Here is a 20728-nt window from a genome sequence, read left to right as displayed (position 1 = left end):
GGCGCGCTATATAAGGGAGTCTTCCCTGGGAAGACCTAGGCTCATTTGTCACTCACCGTTGACGTGTGTAGGTCAAATTTAGATGCTGGTAGAGGAACAAAAGGACCAAATGAGATATCTATTGTTTACTTCCACCAGCATGGTGGCATGAGGTAACGTGCGAACCACCCACTTCGATCTCAAATTTACCGCCACAAATAAAGATAGTTTCCATTGGACAAAGGAAATACAAATCTCAAAAATTCTTGTATTGTGATGAAGACATAAAACAATTTTGAGGAATGCGCCCGCTGTTCACTGTTTTGGAGTAGCTGTAGCTCAAGCTGACTTGACTCCAAGAGTTCTACATCACACGACGGTTGATTGACAAATGGCCCCGTGGGACCTAAGGCTCCTTTTATAGCGCGCCTTCGTGTTTAAAAACCAACACGGAGACAAAGAGATGCACGAGTGTAGCAACCGTAAGGTAAATTCCTGAACACTTTTTGTTTCCTAAATTCAACTCTTTCCTTGTTTAGATAGCTCTATTTCTATTGTTATGGAGAAATTCAAATTATTGCAAACCCTCGACGCAATCATCTTCATTGTAAATGACATCACAACGGAGTGAACGAAACAGAAATCCTTGAGGTTCGTCTGAGAGATTTTGTACGAAGCAGCTATGGCTTGTGTTCTCATACCGTTCCGTCGAGAAAGAGAAAGAGCAGATGCGTTTTTGATCCCATCACATGTTTCGCTACTGAATGTTGAAGTTCCCGATGAAAAGGCTAGACTCTAAACTCTAAAATAAAGATGTACTAAACCGTGTCAAATTGAATACAATTGGTTCGAAAAGTCTTAAATTATAAACAAGAGCAAAGGCAAAAAGTTTTCGATAACCAAAAGTTTAAAAGCCTTTACTCAACTCCCAAAGTAGGCCGCGTCAACCTCAACGTCAATTTTAAGGTCTCCAAACATGATTTGCTCAATGATCAGATCACGCGTGTCATGCACGAATACAACAAAGCTCACCAATGGGACCGAGGGGAGAGGGAAAAAAATTGCAATTTTAAATACATTTGCGGAACACCCGAACACAACCATCGGCACTCGGTCTATGGCTGTTTGGCAATTCTACATTTACAGTTCTCCTGTTACAAAAAATGAAATCAAAATTAAAAAAGGTGAAGTGACATTAGAGGAAGATTTTTTTTTTTTCAAATAAAAAAAGAAGAAATAAAGAAAAAATGAAAACGGTATTTATTTGTTGTCTTCGTGCAACAGGAACTAAATGCATTTTGCTATTAGGTCTAATTCTGGTTTCCAGAGCAAAATACATCTGAAAACAAGACTTTTAATTTATACTCATTCCAGGGTAGCCTGCAAACTGCAAACAATTCATTTATTTTAGGGTTTTGAGATGATTTCTATCATTATCCATTATTTGCTGTACTCATCCTCATCACGCATAACTTAACGACATTTGCGCGCGCATCAGTTTAGAACACTGATAGTTTTTCTCTACGGCTAAAGCTACCTACAGTACTTCTTTATTTTAAATCATGTGATGGTGTTCTCTTCTGTGAAATATCAGAAAGACTATTAATAGTGACGTGGCACACTCGAAAATGAGAATGATAAGCTGTTGCCATGCCTACATGACATCATAATGGGTAAACAGCAGATTTTCATTCCTATGAAACGCGTTTGATCGTTGTGACCAAAAGGAAGTGATTATGAGTTTTTTGAAGAAAATTCAGAAAAAAGGTCGAGGTAAAAACCATCGAGAACTATACTTCAGAGCTGCGGCTCCCTCTCCAACTCTGGAATGTGCCAAAGACGAAAGGTAAGTGCCTGAGAAAAAAGTGAAAACACTCGTCGGAAGGTGTCATTAATGAACATAGGTGTCATAGATTTATAGGAGAAAGTTTCTGTTCTCTGCACTTTTGTGGTAGGGAAAGAATACATAAGCTGTTTCAAGTAAAAATACGCATACGCAGGCAAGAAAATATCCAAGTTTGCCATCCAGTCTGGGACAAAAATTAAGTGACTCAAAAGGATTTTTTAACTTGACCAGCGTTTCTTATTTTAACTGAAGATCGCCTAATCGCACTTTGAAGAAGCCGATGAAGGGCTTTTAAGATCTCGTGGACATACCAAAGCCCTAAAAAGTATTTTTGAGATTAGGAAAAATAAAGTTGACTGGTGTGAAGGTATCGAGAACTACACAAATTTTCGAAACGCTATGTACTAAAATGAACGAGAAATTTTACGACCTTTTAAGGAATTAAGGCTACTGGATAAGGCAAGTTCTTAAAAAAAAAAAAAAAAAAATAGTAAAATTTTCGTTTCTTAATCTCAAAGTCATTAGGATATATCAACAAAGTTGAAATGGTAAATTGGCCACCGTAACGATTACAAAGGCTGACGTTTCGAGTGTTAGCCCTTCGTCGGAGCGAATAGAGGAATTGTGGGTTGTGTGTGCTTTTAAAGGCAGAAAATGGAGCTACGTTATTGGTGGGAACATGGTTACGATTTCCTGGCGTAGCTCCTTTGTGAGTTTCTTGCCGCTGTTTTCTGTTTTCTGCCTTTAAAAGCACACACAACCCACAATTTCTCTATTCGCTCCGACGAAGGGCTAACGCTCGAAACGTCAGCCTTTGTAATCGTTACGGTGGCCAACTTACCATTTCAACTTTGTTGATCTATCCAAATTATTTCGTTACCCCCACCGACGCAGCCCCAAACAGTTTCTTTCGAAACTATCAGCCTTTATTCAAAGTCATTAGGATGCATCTTTTAATAGCATGAGTTCATTACATCCTCGTAATTATCCCACAGTATCTTCAACAAGAAAGAAACCACAAAGGAAGAAAGTAGAAAATTGTCGCGTCCGGAATCCCTAAAAAACTTCCAGGATGACAACCGCAGTAGAGATATTACAAGCAGTGCTGCCTGTTCCAAGGAGGCCACCCCAAAGGTTATTACTGCTCCACGTGCTCCACTTTCAGAAGCCGTAGGTGACGATGAGAAAAAGGAAGAAGAGAAGGCCCATGCCGACACTAAAGGTAATGGTCCTAAGGCGGATTCGTGTCGAAGCAACAAAACAAGATCAGGATCAATAACGGTTAACAGAAAAGCTCCACTTCCGCCTACTTCTGACAGGCCTTCCGTATCACATCCCAGTCCATGCCAATCTGCTCCACCTCGTCGTATTCCAGTTCGTCCAGCTCCACCGCGTCGACCGCGTCCAGCTCGCCCCCCTCCACCAACTGTAACACAGCGTGGCAAAAAGAGCGGCACTGCATCCAATGCAGTTGACAAAGGACCGTGCAGTGTTAAGAAGAAAGCAAACGAGATTTGCAAATATCCAAAGGAACTGAACCCGTTTGCAAATTGCAACAGTACCACCGATGATGACTGTTCGTCGCAGAAGAGCGAGGAGGCATTCGGTACTAGTCACCAAAGGCAGAGAAAGAGACAAAAATATTCTAAAAGGGAAGAATATCCGATGAAAAAAAATTCATTGGATGATGCTGATGAGATGAGCGAGAAGGTCCCCGGTACTCGTCGCCAAAGGCGTAAAGGAAAACAGAAAGAATCTAAAAGCGAAGAATATCTAATCGAAGGAAGTGACTGTCCATCCAGTGATGTTGACGAGATGAGCGAGAAACCCTCCAGCGCTCGTCGTAAAAGGCGTACAAGAAAACGAAAAGAATCTAAGAATGAAGAATTCTTAATTGGACAAAATCCATCTAATGATACCGATTGGGGAAAAAGCTCTTCGTGTTCAGATTCAACCGAAACTTCTGACATGTGGTCTGTTTCTTCATTGGAAGATATTCAGTTTGCGGTGAACACAGCTGCAATACCAGAGCTAAACGTTAAGAATGCAGAGCAAGGTTTGGCTGGTAACAATGAAAAGGACGCACAGATTAACCGAGAGGATTCTGGTGACTTAAAAGCCCACTCATTCCCTTCTTGTAGGGAGGTCTCTTCGGTTAATGTCCCTTCCACAAAAAAGGGCAACGACTCTGCAAGTATCAGATCAACAAACGTCGATGCTTCGACTGCCAAAGAATTTAAAGATGCTGACGAGAAACCAATTCTCAAGCAAGCAAAAGCTTCGGAGGAGGCTAGTGCCATGGAAGAGCGCCAGGGTGGAGATGACTGTGGTAAGTTATAACTATATGTTCACAGCAAATACTGAAGCGAGGAGGAGATTTAGGCATCTTCATCTGCCTAACCGGGAAAAAGAGTAATTAGGAACATTCCAGTCTTCCCGCGAGCAAAACATTCTTGATTGCTGCTAGTACTTTGATTCATACAGTAGCGTTGCATCGGAGATGCATCTGTTAATTGCATCAGATGCCATTCAGTCTTTTATGATAGATTTAATAGATTCAACTAATTCAGTGTCAACTTCATCGCAATGTGTTTACATTCGCCTTCTCTTGTCATCATTTGAGCGTGTGTATTTCTGAAATCTTCCTTACGTATGATGCACGATCCTCGCAGTAGATAGCGCTATTTAAGCAATAGCGAAAATCAGACCTGAAAAAAAATATCAGGCCTGTACGGGACTCGAACCACTGACCTCTGCGATGCTAGTGCAGCGCTCTACCAATTGAGCTAACAAGCGGTAGAGCGCTGCACTAGTATTGCAGAGGTCAGTGGTTCGAGTCCCGTACAGGCCTGATATTTTTTTTCAGGTCTGATTTTCGCTATTGCTTAAATAGCGCTATCTACTGCGAGGATCGTGCATCATACGTATCAAATATCGCAGTTCAAAATATATGATTTTCATATATTTATTCTATCTCGAAATCTTCCTTAGCCTCCAATCCAAGTAATCGGTGCCCAGAGTTGGCCATTTACGCGCATGCAGAACTTCAGGTTGTCGAAAGCGAGTTGCTTTCTTTGCAAAAGGTGATGGCTAAATTGGAATCAGAGATGAAAGAAGCAATGGACAGTAAAGGTTAGTTTTGCCTGTTCTTGTTCTTCTTTTCATGAGTCAATATAAAGAAAAAATAGGCCAAGAAAACATTACATGTAATTCAAAACCCTGAACTAGAGCGGTAAACCTAAAGGCGCGCTTTGGCGATAATTTGGCCCACCAAACTTTATAACTGAAACTCATTTCCTGAGATTCAGAACTGCTTATCTCAACTTTTTCATGTGGCCTTTTGAGGAGAAGTGATGTTTCCAAAGTTTTCTCCTGTAATGTGAATGAGGAACTTCAGGTATCCTTTGCGCAAATGAAAATACAGAAATACCGGCCATTTTTTGCATGACGCACATTTTTGAGAGCTAGTCACTGAAATCCCTAGCCTCTTTTCAAGTGTTCCCCCTTGTAAAATGGCAGACGGACACTCCTCTCACAGAATCTGTTTAAACCTCGTAAATTAGTTGACTGGAATATTTCTGGGATTAAAAGCCCTCAGTTTCCCTCCCACTACGCTCTAAGAGAGGTTTTGCCCTCGAACAAATATCCGGTCACACCTTTGCACCGTATAGCGGGTGATGCATGTCTATTAACTGAACACAAATTAGATGCAGTCTTCTTTACCGCTTGTAGATTGTGAGGCCGAGTTTCAAAGCTTATCGCTTGACTGGTTGGCGCTTAACAAGTTCCGTACTGAACTCGACAAAAGGAAAAAAGATCTTTTTGCTCTGTAAGTACATGCTGACGCCATGAAGCTCTTTCAAGTCATGCCCGACAGTTTGGAACAAGTGAATAAGCCCAAATATGAGATGGTCACTAAAACTCAATAACACCCACAGCCTTGACTAGCCTTACTTTTACCGACATCGCGACACAAACGATTGAACGTTCCTTTATCAGAATGAGTTCGTCAGGCACTTTGTTCTTCAATATTTTTCAGTGCGTTATCAGCGAAAGTTGATGATTCATACTGTATTTTCTACTTGAAAGTTTATCATGTCTGAAGTGCCTTAATTTTAGTCCTTTTTGTATTTAGTTGCAAACAAGAAAACCCGAAGATGTGTTTGAAATTCTTGCGCGAAGACCTGAGATGTCTGCTTGAAGTCAAAAGTGAGAACCCATTCTGTAAAGCTATTTCTTGTATCTTCGTAACCCAAGCTTGTGTGTTTTTTGCAATCTTTGACTTGCCTTTCATCATATGGTGAGTCATTTTCTTTTACGTTTCCTGCGGTAGGTTGGAAGAAAACAAAAGAACACAGGGCTCAGGTGAAGAATGTCTTGGATCTTATCCTCAAGTTGGCCAACATGGCCTGAATGGCAAACCACATCAAAAGTAACGGAAACGTGCATTTTCTTGAATTTAAAGACCTTTGGTTCTTCTTACGTAATCATACCATGAATTAATTACGGATAACATTGGCTAATTCTGTTCTTTGCTTCCTTTTTATAGTTTCGATTTCAAAAGCATTTCCATATTTCTGGTCTGAGCTGTGTTGTACCATGTTTATACATGACACAAAATCTTTTGTAAATTTGTAAATTCTGAGATCGCTTTAAGCCTGCAGTTTCATTTTTCAATGTTAAGTTCTAATTCTGAGAGAATTATTCAGATGTTATCTTTGAATCATAAGATTACTTCATTTGTCGAACATTCTTTCATGTACATAACTGCTATGAATTTATATGATTGTATTCTTGTAAGTACTTTCGTTTTTTGTCGTAAGTAACATTAATTCATGTTTTCTCTTTCGTTATTCGTTGCCCGGAATCATTTTATGATTGTAACAGTACTTCTTTGTATCATGATACATTAAGTTTAGGTTAAGGAAGAGTTTCTTTTCACTACGATATTTTTATCTTTTTTTTTCGATAAGGTGAAGTTAGATAATTCTAAAGTGACGTCATCTTTTTGCGTGGTTCAATCTGTAGGCTTTGTTTTCGTCCAATCAGATGTGCTGATACAGAATCATTTGTAACGAGGGTGACGTAAGCGGTCACAGAGTCACTGCACGTAACTGAATACTTCGCCTTTGGCGCCGCTGTCTTTTTCTTTTCTGTCTTTTCTTTTTCTCCTTTTTTTTCATAACTCTTTCATCTTGATTTTTTAGGCAGATAGCCTTTTTAGTTTTTTTTTTTTAATTTAGGTATTAAGCATTTTGAATTTTGATTAGGGTATTTTAGGTATTTTGTAATTCAGTTTTAGTTTACAATTCCTTTTCGTTCTTTTTCTTTCCTTTGTTCTTTTTATTTTATTTTTTGTTTTTTGAATATCATTATTACCTTTTTCCACCACCTGTATTAACAGCGATTCAAACGCTGTGGGTTATGTTGGGTGGCTTTCTGACCACATCCGTCACTTTTCTTTACAATGAAACCATAACAGCGCTGATGATTAACCAGACGAACAGAAATGGAGACCGGGTCTCATTAAGTAGAAAGTCATGGCACAACTTCACTAAGGATAGAAGAGTAACGTAATCGCCTCAATTATGTTTGTCAAATTTCTGTTACATCAAATTTGTAAAATTGTGAACTTTCAAGTTTTGAGTTACCTAATTTCATTATGATTTTTCTTCGCCAGTTCCTCTGTTTCATTTTGATTTGTAATATTAGTTATTGAAAATAAACATGACAGTTAAAATAATCACGCTTTAGCTTCATTCTGTTGCAAGGTCCATCTTATCACTCTTTTTTCCCTTTCGATCCACCAATGAAAAGCCAGTTCTCGTGTTTCATCATTAGCATCAGACCTCATTCCCAAGGTCTCACCCTGGAGCGAGAGAAAGGGCGGGAAGATGACAGACCCGCACCCTGGAGCGAGAGAAAGGGCGGGAAGATGACAGACCCGCACCCTGGAGCGAGAGAAAGGGCGGGAAGATGACAGACCCGAACCCTGGAGCGAGAGAAAAGGCGGGAAGATGACAGACCCTGGGAACGAGGATGTGTCAGTAACGTTCGGATTATAACTCTCCGATTTATGAAGCTTGTTTTTTCGATTCTGATGAAAATTTTGGACAGTTTTTTCCTGTTTCGAGTGGCTTTAAAAGGTAAATTGACCTCGGAGAAAAGTTCAGCCAAGACGACGCGCGGCCGGGACGGGCACTGAAGAAATCAAACTGCTCCCATGACTTTTTATTCCTCTTTATCTCGAACAACTTCTATCAGACCAACAGCTAATTAAGAAAGTCCTCTCCTACAAAAAGTCCCATCGCCCTCTCTAATCTCCCGCCCATTTTTGCATGCCGAGAAGACATTGCAGTATCGTTTGATCAGGCCTTTGGCGCTCGATTAACTTTCTCTTCTATTAGTTGTCGACTAAAATTCCTGAAGCGTACGAGAATTCCAATGCCGCCAGGCCATTATCGATTGTGCTAGCATAACTTTTGGCATAATTTGGAAAAAAAGCATACTTTTTGCACTTTTTCTAAAAGTAGCAGTGGGTGTAATCGGCATATTTTTATATTTAGTTTTTTAAAGGGAACATTACTAGAGTCGCGACTTGCTTGGTCCCTAAGATTGATTATTTTCAAGTTCTGTCCATGGGAAAGGGAACCACTTGACTGATACACGAGTAACAAAACTTTGGGCTGCAAAGATAAAGAATACAAGAAGTATGGGATTATTCAGTAGGTTCCAGTGGTACCGCGCTTTAGCGAGGTGACACCCACGCTTCACGTGTTAGGACCCGATCCGTGCGTATAAACCCTGCCCCAGGCGCCTCTCTGTTCACCTCTTACGAGACTACTCCGCAAGCTGCAGCCTGTAAAACTGCGGTACTAAGAGCAATACCACCGGCAACGAACCCAGAATGAGCAATTTTCATTGCACTACTACTGGAGGTACATTTCATCGTGACTACCCCTCCCCTCTTGGTTCTGCTTAAATGGACTTTGTTCTCATGAGTGTAGCCTGGAACTAGTTTTTCATGGAAGAAACATGGTGGTTCGTTTGCATCACGTTGAAGTACTCTGTCAAAATCTTCAGCAAAGTTTAAGGAAATTCTGCGGAAACTTTGGCTTTAGAGTGCTTGCTTCGTCTTCCTTTCCCAATCGGGTCACTCTGAACCGGGACTCTATAAATTTTGTTTTGAGCGAAGGCGCCAGTGAACGAGACACCGTTTACAACGTTGCCCTTGAAGTCAAAGATGTGAAACAAGTGGTGGATATCGTAGAAAGAAATAGCGGTAAAATAATCAGAAGACCAGAAACATTCGCTGATCGTAACGGAGTGGTGGAATCCGCTGTAATACAAACTCCTGTCGGAAACGTTGTTCACACATTGTTAAATGCTTCTAGTTACAACGGTGTGTTTTTGCCGGGATTTCATGAAAGTGACAATTACAAGATGGCGTTACCCGAAAGGGTAGATTATGTAACCCCATCGAACTCGACTAACAAGAATTCAGTTATTGGCGATCGTCTTTTAACACACTTTGATCACATAACGTTTGCATGCCCGTTAGGGACTTCTCCGTCGATTATGAAATGGTATGAGCGATGTTTTGGCTTCAGTAGGTTTAATATCAGCTCTGATGAGAAGTCAGAGGGCTTCATTGTGCAGAGTTCAATACAAGGAGCGAGCATTGGAATGAAGCTGACAGCCATGCAGTATTGGTTTTGCTCGGAATCAGAGCTAAGAATAAACACTGATGAACCAGGAGGTGGTGTCAAGTTTGTTTTTGCAGAACCACTACCGGGACAAGGTTAGCACATACACATTCGCTACAATGACAGAATCATTCAAAGTCATTCAATGTACATGTGGATATGAGCCTCTTAGGCTTCCAGGTAGTGGGCTTTTAAGAGAAAAAGGCAAGAGTACCATATAACCCCAAACATTAATTATACATTCAGACTAGTAGACTTCGTTTTTAAAGTTTTGTCGTGAAAGACAAAGAAGTAGAATGCATAATTAATGTATGGGGTTATATGGTACTGTTTCCGAGAAAAACGCCTATTACTGAGGGGAGGGGGGATGGAGGCTTATTAGCTACTTATTTCAAGCCAAAATTAGGGTTCTTGTATTCTATTTGGTCACCAATTTTAAAGGTGGAGTTTGCTCCTTTACCTCATGACTTTCATCTTAGGCTTTAATCAAACATTAATGTAAAGATCATACTAGACCTTGCTTTAATTTTTTTTTTTTCAAATGTGTTGAAACGTAGAACACAAAAGCTACTGTTTTAAATGCTACTTGGCAACCTGGCATCTTGTCGGAATTAAAAGGGTTATCACTCTTAGTAATTCTCCTTGCTGTCTGCCATACAATTCATATGATGCCAGTTTGGAGAATTCGGTTTTGAATCAACTAACAATCCCCCAATTGACATTTTTCCTTGTTCTCATCAGTTGTTTGCTTGATGTAGTATTGTTTTTGTAAAGAGAAATTCTGTCTTGGTCACCTTGTAAGTCAAAGGAATAAATGCAAGGATCATGCCGTCTAGTACTTTGTGTATGTTTGTGGGGGGGGGGGGTAAGGAATATTTTTGGTTCAGTCGAAAATATTGTAAAGGTTGGTGTAAAACTTGTTACAAAAATGTCACTTTGTTTGAATTTTTTTTGTAGGCCCTAACCAGGTACAGACATTCTTAACAGAACATGGAGGACCAGGTATACAGCACATAGGCCTGCATACACCAAACATAGCTGAAGCTGTTGCTACCTTAAAGGACAGAGGAGTCAAATTTATTGATCCTCCATCTGCTTATTATTCTGAGGTGTGCAAGTTATACAGTGATCACCAATTTAGGATAGAAGGCTGGGGAACCTTGACTAGGAGGTGTTCAAGTTTGATTATACCCATTGGCTTAGCTTTGTTTTGTTTTGGTTTTTTTTTTTTTTTTTTTTTTCTGTGAAAGAGTTACTTCTTTCGTCTGTCCCAGAGGTATAAATGGAATCTTGGTATCCAATTTCTTGTTTTGCTTTCCAGACACAGACAGTTTGGTGGACTTCATGATCTAGGGCTGACCTGTTATTGGAACTATCTGATCTCTTTGAAAGCAGCATCATGATTGCCCTTTCTTTGTCACATGTTAATTCATCTTTGATGTAGTGAGTGGAACAGTGCTGCAATCTAGCAGGGATATGGTGCCAAAGCCAACAAACGTTGCTCTTAGGGAGATTTGTGTTTGGGTGTGACTAAGCTTCTGCAAAAGTTTCTAGCAGCAGGGCAATCCAGTTTTTTTTATGCAAGAGCCCTAAGGCAACTAATAAATCTTGTAATAGTACAGTTTTTGACAACATCAATCTCATTTTATAGGAAGGTAAACTTCAGGAAATACGAGATGTAGGAGAGAGTGTGGAGTCTCTCCAGAAACATGGTATTCTGTTGGATGCAGAGAGCTTCACGTCAAGTGAAAGCACAGCCTCATGTTTGGAAAATATGAATGTATGCCAAGATGCTGACAACAAGTGAGTTTTAATTTGACATTCCAAAGAGGAATCTAACATTTTGAAAATTGCTTATGAATGAGCAGATCCATCAAATTGTTCAACCATTCTTGATACAGGGGTTTCATTAAAGGCCAGGCAGCGGGGAAATTGACCGGTTGTGAGGACGGTTTTGCCCACCTGGTTTGACAATTGGGAGGAAAGTTTAACTTATAAAGAAGTTCAATTCAAAAAGTTTGACCCGCCTGTGAGAACCAGTCGCCCTCCTGCTGAAAATGTTAATAATGCTGTCTCTCCAACTGACTTTGGCATTCTGTCCCCAAAATGGTTGTCATGACAGAGTTCAAGTGTAACCTACATATATCTTATTAACCAAGTGCGAGGGCTGTACTGGGAGAATATTGGCCTAAGGTCTAGACAGTACGGACTGAGCACAGCTCGGTCTGTACAAAAATGACCGAGGGCCGATATTCTTCCAGTACAGTCCTGAGCAAGCTTGGTTAATAACAGATTTATTATACGACTGAAGTTCAAAGGGACACAAGAGCCATATCATTCGGGACCATTCGGGACAGTGCCCGGTCCAATACTGAGAGAATATTGACCGGCAATAGAGCATTTTGATTGGTTGATTTTAGTTATTGGCCCTCTGACTGCCCGAGTCATGTAATAATTTATTTTATTTCTCAGTTAGTATGTGTGCTATTATTGGTCGATTTGGTAAGCCATCTTATCGGGCCTCACTAAATTCAAAAGGTTATTTGAATTGAAGTCCTTCCCTTCTACCTGAACCTAGCGATTTCATAATTACCTTATGAACTTCAGTTCTCAGTCTGTACTAACTTCAAGTTACACAATCTCATTTTTTTTGCTCTGATTTACAGCCTGGTTGGGCTATAAATCCAAGTGGAACAAACTTGGTTCATAAATTTACAGCACTGACCTAGAACTCGGTTAGTAAGAGGCATTTGTGGTGAATTTACCACCTCTCTTTTGTTGTTATTTTACAGGTATTTGATGCAAGTTTTTACTAGACCACTTTTTAACAAAGACACCTTCTTCCTGGAGGTTATTCAGCGCTGTGGGGCCACAGGATTCGGAGCGGGCAATATAACTGCTCTGTGGAAAGCTGTTGATTCATATTTAAATAATGAATCAAATAAAAGTAATTCTTAAAACTCATGGACATCTTAATTTTGTTCATAGGGCATTGTCACATTTGACTGGCAGAGATTGATCTGTGCTGAGTGTTAAATAATTTTTCCGACACCTGAATGTGGCTTTGAAATATTTGCAGTGTTTGATGATGGAAGAAAAGTTTCCACTTCCTAAAAAATGGAAAATAGTTTATTAAAAACATTTGGGTCAAACCTCTTGAAAGTTAGTGATATTACTGTCTTTTAAAAAAGCCTTTTAAACTGTCATTGTAGCTTTTCTCAACCCCCTTTCTCCTACAGAATTGACCAGAATGTAAACTCTCTCTCTACTCTATCAAAGAGACAGTTCATGAGAATTAAGAAAATTAATGACTAGGATATATTGTTAAGTAGAAATTACTTAGTTATAGAGGGGTGTATTGTAGTCAGTTGGGAGAGTAATGTTTTTTATCTTTGGAATTAAAGCAATGCTGTACTCCCTCCCCCCCCCCCATACATGGGGATGGGGGGGAGAAGAGAAAATGTACCACACCCTGATTGATATTGGGTGACCCAGTGGCTTAATGGTCATTGCTTTGGACTCCCAGTCAACTCATGGATATTCCAATGGTAGTGAATGGTGGGAACTGAAAAACCTAACTCGGAGCTAAGTTACATTTAAAAAAAAAATTGTATTTACATTTTTTTGAAGCTGGCAAAGATACACACTGACTGAAAATGACAACCTGGAGAATAAGGCTGAATTTCTTAATACCTTGAAAGTTCCATAGCCAAATTAGCCTTTATCTTTCCTCAATTACGCTCCATTCAAAAGGCAAAGTCACATGCTCGAGCTTACACCTCACCACACTCCCAAACACATCTTTCGGGACACAGTCTCCTTCACCTGCTTCTCTCGTTGTGGGTCTTCAAGATAGCATAGAAACACTGGCAGTTAACAACATTGGAAAGGTAAGAGGGACAAAAGAACCTTATGGAAGTTGTTTGAGCAAAGTGTTGCAACCATTTATGTTGGGGAGTGTAGCTTTACATGTACCCAACAGTTTTTGCCATGAGCTTATTTCAAGCACAAAGAACTTGTTCACTCCCTTGTCAGTTTTGGGTCTGTTAATATCTTTGTCAAGTACTTATACTGATATTTAATGCTCTTGCCATGGAGGTAAATAATTATGGTTTAATGAACTCAAACTGAAAGAGATGACAATTTTTTAAAAATACATGAATTAAGTTGCGTATCGAAAGAAAAGCCGCTGGCAGGCTTCAGTCATTCTTTTTCAAGTATTTTTATTTGAAAGTTGGGTAAAGGATGTACATTTCAGATCCTCAAAATAAATTGTTTCTCACACTAAAGTTATGTGTTTTTTTGTCTTACAACACCAAAGTTGAAGTGGGTTTTGCCAAGGAAACATAGTACATCATAATTCTATAGTAAACAAGAATCATCAGCTAGGGGAAAGTTGTGAAAAGGGGGTGGGATAATGCTATCTGACAAAGAAATCGCTATCCAGCATACAAGTGATATCAATACATAGAGCGTTATTCAAGGGAGATCTTTGACTAGTGGATAACGTTATCCGACCTTCCAACAGCTAGGGCCAGAAGTTTTATCACCAATGTTCAGTCCTGAGGAAACCCTTTAAACTTACTATTCAAAGAAATGGAAATTGTTTTAGATTACTAAAGTTGAGTATAACTTTAAGTATCTCAATCTGAAAGGTAATTCCTCCCTTCTGACAACAGACAACTCTCTTGTTAGCAGACAGCATCAGGAATTGGAAAAAGTGTGTGTTGGTAAAATTGTCTGCCTGCAAGAATTATTCCCTTAAGTGGACACCAAAGAAAATTAGGGTGGATGTCCTCATATGGGAGAGTAATGGACTCTTGTTGATGTCAAACAAACTGACAGCTTGCTTTCCTGTAGACAAAAAGACAGTTAACAAAACAGATCCCCACTGTTCTGTTGCTCTATCAGAGGTCAAATTTTTGTTGACTTGCAAATTCGAGACAAATTTTATTGCCAGTAGTCAAATATCATCCATGGGGTGTTTAGTAATGAGGGGGAGCAGACAAAAGGAAATTCCAATTTTCAATTTTAAGTGTTTACATCCACATACGACAGTGTATGTGGTGAAAATGTGTAAATACTGAGTTTGACTAGGAGGCAAAAATAAGGGGGTGAGTGACTTTATAAATTAAGGGAAGAGGAGGGGGTTAGGCATTAAATGTCTCTTCAATTTTCTACCCCTTGTCCACTCTAGCTATAAATTAAAAATGGCCAGTTGGGTAAAAAATTGTGAGCAGACTACCCCACAATTCAAAATGTAACACTGCCTGAGTTAGAAACTTTTCCTTTTTCTGACTAACCCTTGCGGTTACTTTAATTTTGGTGCTACAACACTCAGGCAAAAGGTGCACCATTAATTAAGTACATGATTTGTCTCAAGAGGAGGGTTACACCTTTTCCCCAGCATACTGCTAGTTCACTTGGGAAATTATAGCTGCAAGATTACAAGCCACTTTCAGAAGCAAAGTGTCCTTTATGAGATTTATGTAAATTGGCCACTGTAAAGAGTTTCAAAGTCAACATTTCAATCGTTAGCCTTTTGTCAGAGGAAATGGAGGAATTGAGGGCTGTGTGTACACAACCCTCACATGCACACACAACCCCTCCATTTCCAGCAATGAAGGGCTAACGCTTGAAACATTAGCTTTGAAACTCTTTGTGGAGGCCAATTTACCTTCTTACTTCCACTGATGCCGCACCACAGTTTCTTTAGAAACTTGCCTCCTCAATGAGAATAAGATACGCTCACCCTCAAATGTTGGCCTTCTGTCATCCCCTGTTGGCATTGTTAAGTACTGATCTGGTTGGGATAAATTACAATTTAATACTTTCTTTATTAAAATAATTAAAAAAAAATCTTTATGTTCTATCCTTATTACATATTGGAGAAACAGTATTCTCTCCAATGTAGCATATATACAACCTTATAAATAAATAAGTTCTAACTTTCACATACAGTCCTCTCCCTCTCTAACTTAAATACTATTAAAATTTAATTATTTTAATTCTCTAACATAACCAACAGAATAACACTTCTAGGCATATAGTAAAACACAACCAACTGTATCATATTGCAGGATATTTGAACTTGATTTGAGTGTTATCTGTACTCTACAGTTGGATAATGATAAGTAATACTACACACCAAATAGGTCTGATCAGCTAAGCATAGATTCCCAAGAAAATGAGAAACAGACTGAAAGTTTTTCACTCAAAATAGGCAATTGAAAATGATCAGTTATGATAAGTTCAACTCTGACTCCCTTATATTTCCACTTTGACATCAGTAACCCTCCTTACTGTATACTATATAATTTCTTGATTACCCAATAATCCCCTAATACATATTTTTCTATATTCTCATCACTTGTCTACTTGAAATTGTATTGATATTGTAAGGAGAATTTGTGTCTTAGTCACTCCTGGTAATTTAAGGGTTGAGTGGGAAGGAAGAAGGAATAATACATACTGGTAGTAACTGTAAAAGGTCATTTTTGTAGGTGTAACCTACAGTATTTTTCAAAGCTGTGTTGTGTCATGGTCATACAGAACATACATGTAGTAGATGAAAATCATGATAGGATTGGCTCCATGCACAATATTCAACTCTAATCAACATGAAAAAAATCAAATAATTGAAGGCCTCTTATGCCCACTTTTTTTAGGTTGTTTTCATATCTGGGATTTTTTTTCCAGTGGCTAAGAAAAGGTAATACCCTGGGTTTCTCTAAATCTGGATCTTCACACGACATGCATAAATCCATGCATAATTCAGATATTAAATAGTTAGGAACAAACTTACTATCAGAATGTAATCTGGATATGAATGGAATTTATTAATAAAATGCTATCTGCCAAAAATTGTGATATACATATATATATATATATATATATATATATATATCAATTAATTACTTCACACTACATGTGCACAATCCTTCACTTTTCCACAGCAACCTGACTCCATCTTCACCCAGCTCCTTTCAGTTTCCAACAGAAGCACAGGACATCATGATTTGTGTGAGATTTTCTCTCAACTGTAAATACAGACCAGTGTACTTGAGTACAACAAAACCGTTTCAATCACCCTTGTTACTTGACAAAATAAGTGGTATTCTGTTCACTGTACAGTTTGCAGAACCATCATCTACAGAATTTCTGCAAAACTCTTTAGGGACACAATTAATTGCAATAACTGGTAGCTTCTTGGGGAGAGTGACGAACCACATAACGCCTCTAAACGACCTGTCAACATTAACACTTCCTGTTCAATTTCTCTCAGTACCTCTATATCATCTTGGGACATAACTCGCTGTGAATCTTTCCCTTTTGCCATCAGAGTCCTCTTTCGACAGAAAATAAAGCTTTGCAACCAATACGCAAGCAGCATAACAAATTCTTCACAGTTTGTAGTGCTAACAATGCCATTAGAGAGGGGTGGAGATCTTTTGAAGTTAAAGACAACATATTTCAATCCAAAACTAGTTGTTATTTCTGCCCCTGACTCATTATCAATAGCACAACAGTTTTTCATTACAACTTCAATCAGCTTTGTCTTCAAAAAATGCGACTGTATTGACTGAAGCAGTAATGTTTTGTACTTGACAGATGGTAACTCTACATAAGCCAGGACTAAATCATTTGCTAGTCTTACAGCAGTGTCCTCTGGTCTTTGACTGACTAACATTGACAACTGAAGCATTCTCTGTAATAAATATAGAGGACAGAAATTATGCCCACAATGTTGGTCCAATCGTTCAACACAGTGTTGTTCTGTAGCCTTTTGAATCCACTCTACAACATCATGAATGTTACCTGAAGATCTATCCACTGAGAAAAATTGGTGTGCATTTGTCTTGACAAGGCTGAATTTCTTTTTCTCCACTTCCTTTTCCATGACGTTTATGAGAAAAGACAAAGCCATGGAGGCATTCTGTTTGAAACTTTCCACTGTATGAAACTGTGAGCATCCTGCTAGTTTTACTATCATGGAAACACACTCCCAAGTAATTTTCAGCCGTAACATCTGTGCAGCCTGAGCAGGATGCAATTCTTGAATCTGTAGGAGAATTCTAAAACATTCTGTTCCATAGCCACTTTGCTTGGAGAGCAAGATATTCTTGAACAGGTAAAATAAAAGAGATGGAGGGGGCTTGCGACACGGACTCATAAAACTTGTGACAGTTGTCAGGAAGGTCTTGTGGAAATTCTCTTCTTTAAGAGCCTCCAGTGAATTCAACTGGTTCTCAGTGAAGGTTTTGCTCAAGCTTGCTTCTTGTTTGCTCACAAGTTCTGATTTTTTCAGTGGAACTGTGCAATGTAAAGGTACTGTGTAAAGCAAAAGCTCTTCATCTCTCACAATCCCATGTAAAGGAGGCCTCTTCTTTGGGGAGAAACTCTCCGCAGTAATTTTTCCCTGCTTTAGTGAAGACGGAGACTGACAAGGGCTTTTAGACTTCTTGTGTTTGTAGCCATCAAAACTTTTATTGACTTTAACAGGTTTTTTGCCAGTGATTTCTTTTTTATCAGAGCAGAATTTCTCAAAGAGGTTCATTCGTGACTCCCCAACAATTTTGTCATCCTTTTCAGTCTTGACCTGGAAAATAAAGAGAATTAGGAATCAGACATCAGAAAACACACAGCGGCCTTGTACATGAAGTTAGTACACTTAACTCAAACACAGCCTCTCTCCACCCTAGATAATAGACTGTTAGTGACACTCAATGACTGCCAAAGGAGTTAAAATACATCTACCAACTTTTGTGGAGTCAAAGTCAATTCAATATTTTTGTACAGGACCCAATCATAGCCAACACAGCAGAAGAGTTTCAAGAAAATTTCAAACTTTTCGATGAAGCCTTTTTGATGAGAGTTTTGACACAACCTTATTTCTAGTGTCCCCCCTTTTAAAAAGACTTCTATCTACTCAGATTGATTCAAGCTCTTAATCTAGCTAGGAAACATTTAGAAAATGTACCAGTCAGATCACAAAAGTTCAAGTGTTCGAATTTTTTTCTCTTTTTCAGCAAGAGGAACTGCTTTGCAATAATCAATTTTGGGCAAGAGCGAGCATATGATAACCTGCAGTAAACCAGCATCTTGTCCAGGAAAAGTAATACATGTTGTCTTGGTAATTTTATGCAGCAGATGCCAGGAGAAGGCCCAGTATAGTACTTACTGTCCACTAGGTTAGCAAGACTAACCTGTCGTGAGTTACAACATTATCAACTTTGAAGAATTTTAATATCATGATATTGAGCCACCTCGATATTAAATTATTAGCCTCCTTGTGGTTTTAAAAGCACAATTAAAGACAGCGCTTGGTCACTAGTTTAGGATTAGGGATACTCATAAAGAAAAAACCAATTTTGTGTTCTACACGCTTACACTACACTGAATGCTAACAGATATAGTGAAAGTTTATTCTGTTCCAAGAAATTCAATTTTCTTCAGAGCTTAAGCAAGATGTTCGTATAACCCTAACACCTCAATATGCATACAGCAGTTAAAGAAAAAGAATAAAAATGGCAAAACAAAAGATTGACCATGAAGCTTTGTTTTAGGATAAGTATAGGGAAAAACAGGAATCTTTCCATTCTAATTCTCACCTGATCTACCGAAGAACTGGTTTCCTCACATTCGGCTGAACTGGTTGCAACTCCCTCGCCAGTCTCCTTCTTCACTGGACTCAGTTTCAGTGGTTTCTTCCAGTTTCCAATGTCGATGAGCTTTACCTGAGCTTGTAGCTTCTTAACACCATTTTCGCTAAATTTGAATTTTTTTAACGGACGACAGGGCTCAGATTTAGCTGAACTGCTTATTACGATTCTTTCAATGACATCGCCCCTCGTTTTCATTGATTCGACGACTTCATCTTCCCCATCGCTGATAACAATTGATGTTATCTCCGATGTCTTTTGGTTGACAGAGTCTTCCTCGTCACTTATAACAATCACTTCGTTTTGCGCCATTTACATCTGCAACATAACCATGCTCCCTCATGCTTGTTTTGTGTAGGTATATCAATTTACTCGAGGAACGTCAAAGTGTTATCTCAATTGGCACTGGCTTTAAACGACCCCTGATGAACCTTGATGTTCCTCGATGCTCCTCTCTACGTCAAGCCCTTTGTTTAGACCACAGAATTCCGGTGCTATGGAAACGTGACGTAAGCACTTTAGGACTCTATTATAGTAAGTTTTAAGGAACGAGTACCATATAACCCCATACATTTATTATGCTTTCCACTTCTTTGTCTTTCACGACAAAACTTTAAAAACAAAGTCTACCAGTCTGAATGCATAATTAATGTATGGGGTTTTAGGGTACTCTTACCAGTTTTAAATTTCTACCGGCTTTCACACGATGACAGTATCTGAATAAACGCTGAATAACCGTTTGAAAAGCCTGATTGTAAAGTGCATCTGTTCGAACGAATTGCGGACGTTTCGCCAACGAGTTGTTTCGCCAACAACGTCTCGTTCACGAACGTGTTAGGTTGATTCGCCAACGTCCTATGTCGATTCGCCAACGTCCTATGTCGATTCGCCAACGTCGTATGTCGATTCGCCAACGTCCTACTGGTCAATTCGCCAACGTCAGTTATCCAAGACTAACGAAAAAAAAAGGGTGCTTATTGATGTTTAGAATGCAATCCTGATCCTTGAGTCACTGCCAGTTTCGCTTGACTGACTTCAGATCAATTTGCACGATTTGCAAAGGTAAAGGCGTCTTTAAAAAGAGAATGTTAATAATTATTGCCCCCAGCTAGGCTTTGTCTCGTTAAACTTTAACCAACATAAAATAAACTGAGGGCAGGTAAAAAAAACTGATCCTGGAAATTTCCTCTTTATGAAAAGAAAGGAAAGAAAATTGCGTGCGTGTCTTTTTTCAACCACTGACGCAAGGATTGTAAAAGAAACAAAGCTGTTGTTGTCAAGCTTCAGGAACAAAGAAAGTGTGATTTCACACCTTGTTACTTTTGAGGGATGTCGCTTTTCGGACAGGACTAAGTGGCTGCAAAAGAGTAAGGTGGAAGAACAGAGTAACACACAATTGCAAGTTGGTCATTTCTTTCTCAGATTGTGGTAGCTCCTGAAGGAGCCGTTTTTTTTTGTTTTTTTTTACGGGACTTACCCAGCGGTAAGTCACCGAACTGTAGTCTACTTGCCCAAGTTAGCCTTGTGCACTCCTT

At 39.1% G+C, this 20728-nt stretch overlaps 3 protein-coding genes and 1 long non-coding RNA gene across 5 annotated transcripts; 3 read left to right on the top strand and 1 right to left on the bottom strand.

Annotated features, from left to right (window-relative positions):
- Positions 1-1663: 1663 nt before the first annotated feature.
- Positions 1664-5658, top strand: LOC111325176 (uncharacterized). Its single transcript, XM_022928928.2, has 4 exons — positions 1664-1825; positions 2821-4154; positions 4817-4957; positions 5558-5658. The coding sequence occupies exons 1-4, from the start codon at positions 1716-1718 to the stop codon at positions 5656-5658; spliced, it is 1686 nt and encodes a 561-aa protein (XP_022784663.2). The 5' UTR covers positions 1664-1715.
- Positions 5659-5960: 302 nt separating this feature from the next.
- Positions 5961-7687, top strand: LOC148742715 (uncharacterized). Its single transcript, XR_016000738.1, has 3 exons — positions 5961-6034; positions 6159-6257; positions 6375-7687. It is a non-coding gene; the product is annotated as an uncharacterized LOC148742715 (long non-coding RNA).
- A 1144-nt stretch (positions 7688-8831) lies between these two features.
- Positions 8832-13820, top strand: LOC111325158 (4-hydroxyphenylpyruvate dioxygenase-like protein). Of its 2 annotated transcripts, none has more exons than XR_016000735.1 (4): positions 8832-9626; positions 10489-10702; positions 11183-11334; positions 12324-12495. XR_016000735.1 is itself a non-coding variant. In XM_022928899.2 (4 exons), exons 1-4 carry the CDS (start codon positions 8861-8863, stop codon positions 12487-12489), a joined length of 1236 nt encoding a protein of 411 aa, XP_022784634.1. In that variant the 5' UTR covers positions 8834-8860; the 3' UTR covers positions 12490-13820. The 2 variants fall into 2 exon arrangements, 1 of the variants encoding a protein (XP_022784634.1); XM_022928899.2 differs by having other exon boundaries at positions 8834-9626; positions 10489-10640; positions 12324-13820.
- A 1528-nt stretch (positions 13821-15348) lies between these two features.
- LOC111325157 (uncharacterized) lies at positions 15349-19575 on the bottom strand. The gene is made up of 2 exons (XM_022928898.2): positions 19143-19575; positions 15349-18130 (listed from the first exon to the last, which is right to left on the bottom strand). The coding sequence occupies exons 1-2, from the start codon at positions 19503-19505 to the stop codon at positions 16682-16684; spliced, it is 1812 nt and encodes a 603-aa protein (XP_022784633.1). The 5' UTR covers positions 19506-19575; the 3' UTR covers positions 15349-16681.
- Positions 19576-20728: the final 1153 nt, after the last annotated feature.

The sequence above is a fragment of the Stylophora pistillata genome, chromosome 1 (assembly GCF_964205215.1).
Source record: "Stylophora pistillata chromosome 1, jaStyPist1.2, whole genome shotgun sequence".
NCBI lineage: Eukaryota > Metazoa > Cnidaria > Anthozoa > Scleractinia > Pocilloporidae > Stylophora > Stylophora pistillata.
The sequence above is the reverse complement of the archived record's forward strand: the minus strand, read 5'-3'. Positions and strand labels throughout refer to the sequence as shown.

Excerpts from the sequence above, each read along its gene's own strand:
- LOC111325176 (XM_022928928.2), top strand. The coding sequence starts at position 1,716 with ATGAGTTTTTTGAAGAAAATTCAGAAAAAAGGTCGAGGTAAAAACCAT. Across the intron at positions 1,826-2,820 it reads GAATGTGCCAAAGACGAAAG|TATCTTCAACAAGAAAGAAA; the intron begins GTAAGTGCCTGA and ends ATTATCCCACAG. Across the intron at positions 4,958-5,557 it reads AGAAGCAATGGACAGTAAAG|ATTGTGAGGCCGAGTTTCAA; the intron begins GTTAGTTTTGCC and ends TACCGCTTGTAG.
- LOC111325157 (XM_022928898.2), bottom strand. The coding sequence starts at position 19,505 with ATGGCGCAAAACGAAGTGATTGTTATAAGTGACGAGGAAGACTCTGTC. Across the intron at positions 18,131-19,142 it reads CCAGTTCTTCGGTAGATCAG|GTCAAGACTGAAAAGGATGA; the intron begins GTGAGAATTAGA and ends TTTATTTTCCAG.
- LOC111325158 (XM_022928899.2), top strand. The coding sequence starts at position 8,861 with ATGGTGGTTCGTTTGCATCACGTTGAAGTACTCTGTCAAAATCTTCAG. Across the intron at positions 10,641-11,182 it reads CATCTGCTTATTATTCTGAG|GAAGGTAAACTTCAGGAAAT; the intron begins GTGTGCAAGTTA and ends CTCATTTTATAG. Across the intron at positions 11,335-12,323 it reads TGCCAAGATGCTGACAACAA|GTATTTGATGCAAGTTTTTA; the intron begins GTGAGTTTTAAT and ends GTTATTTTACAG.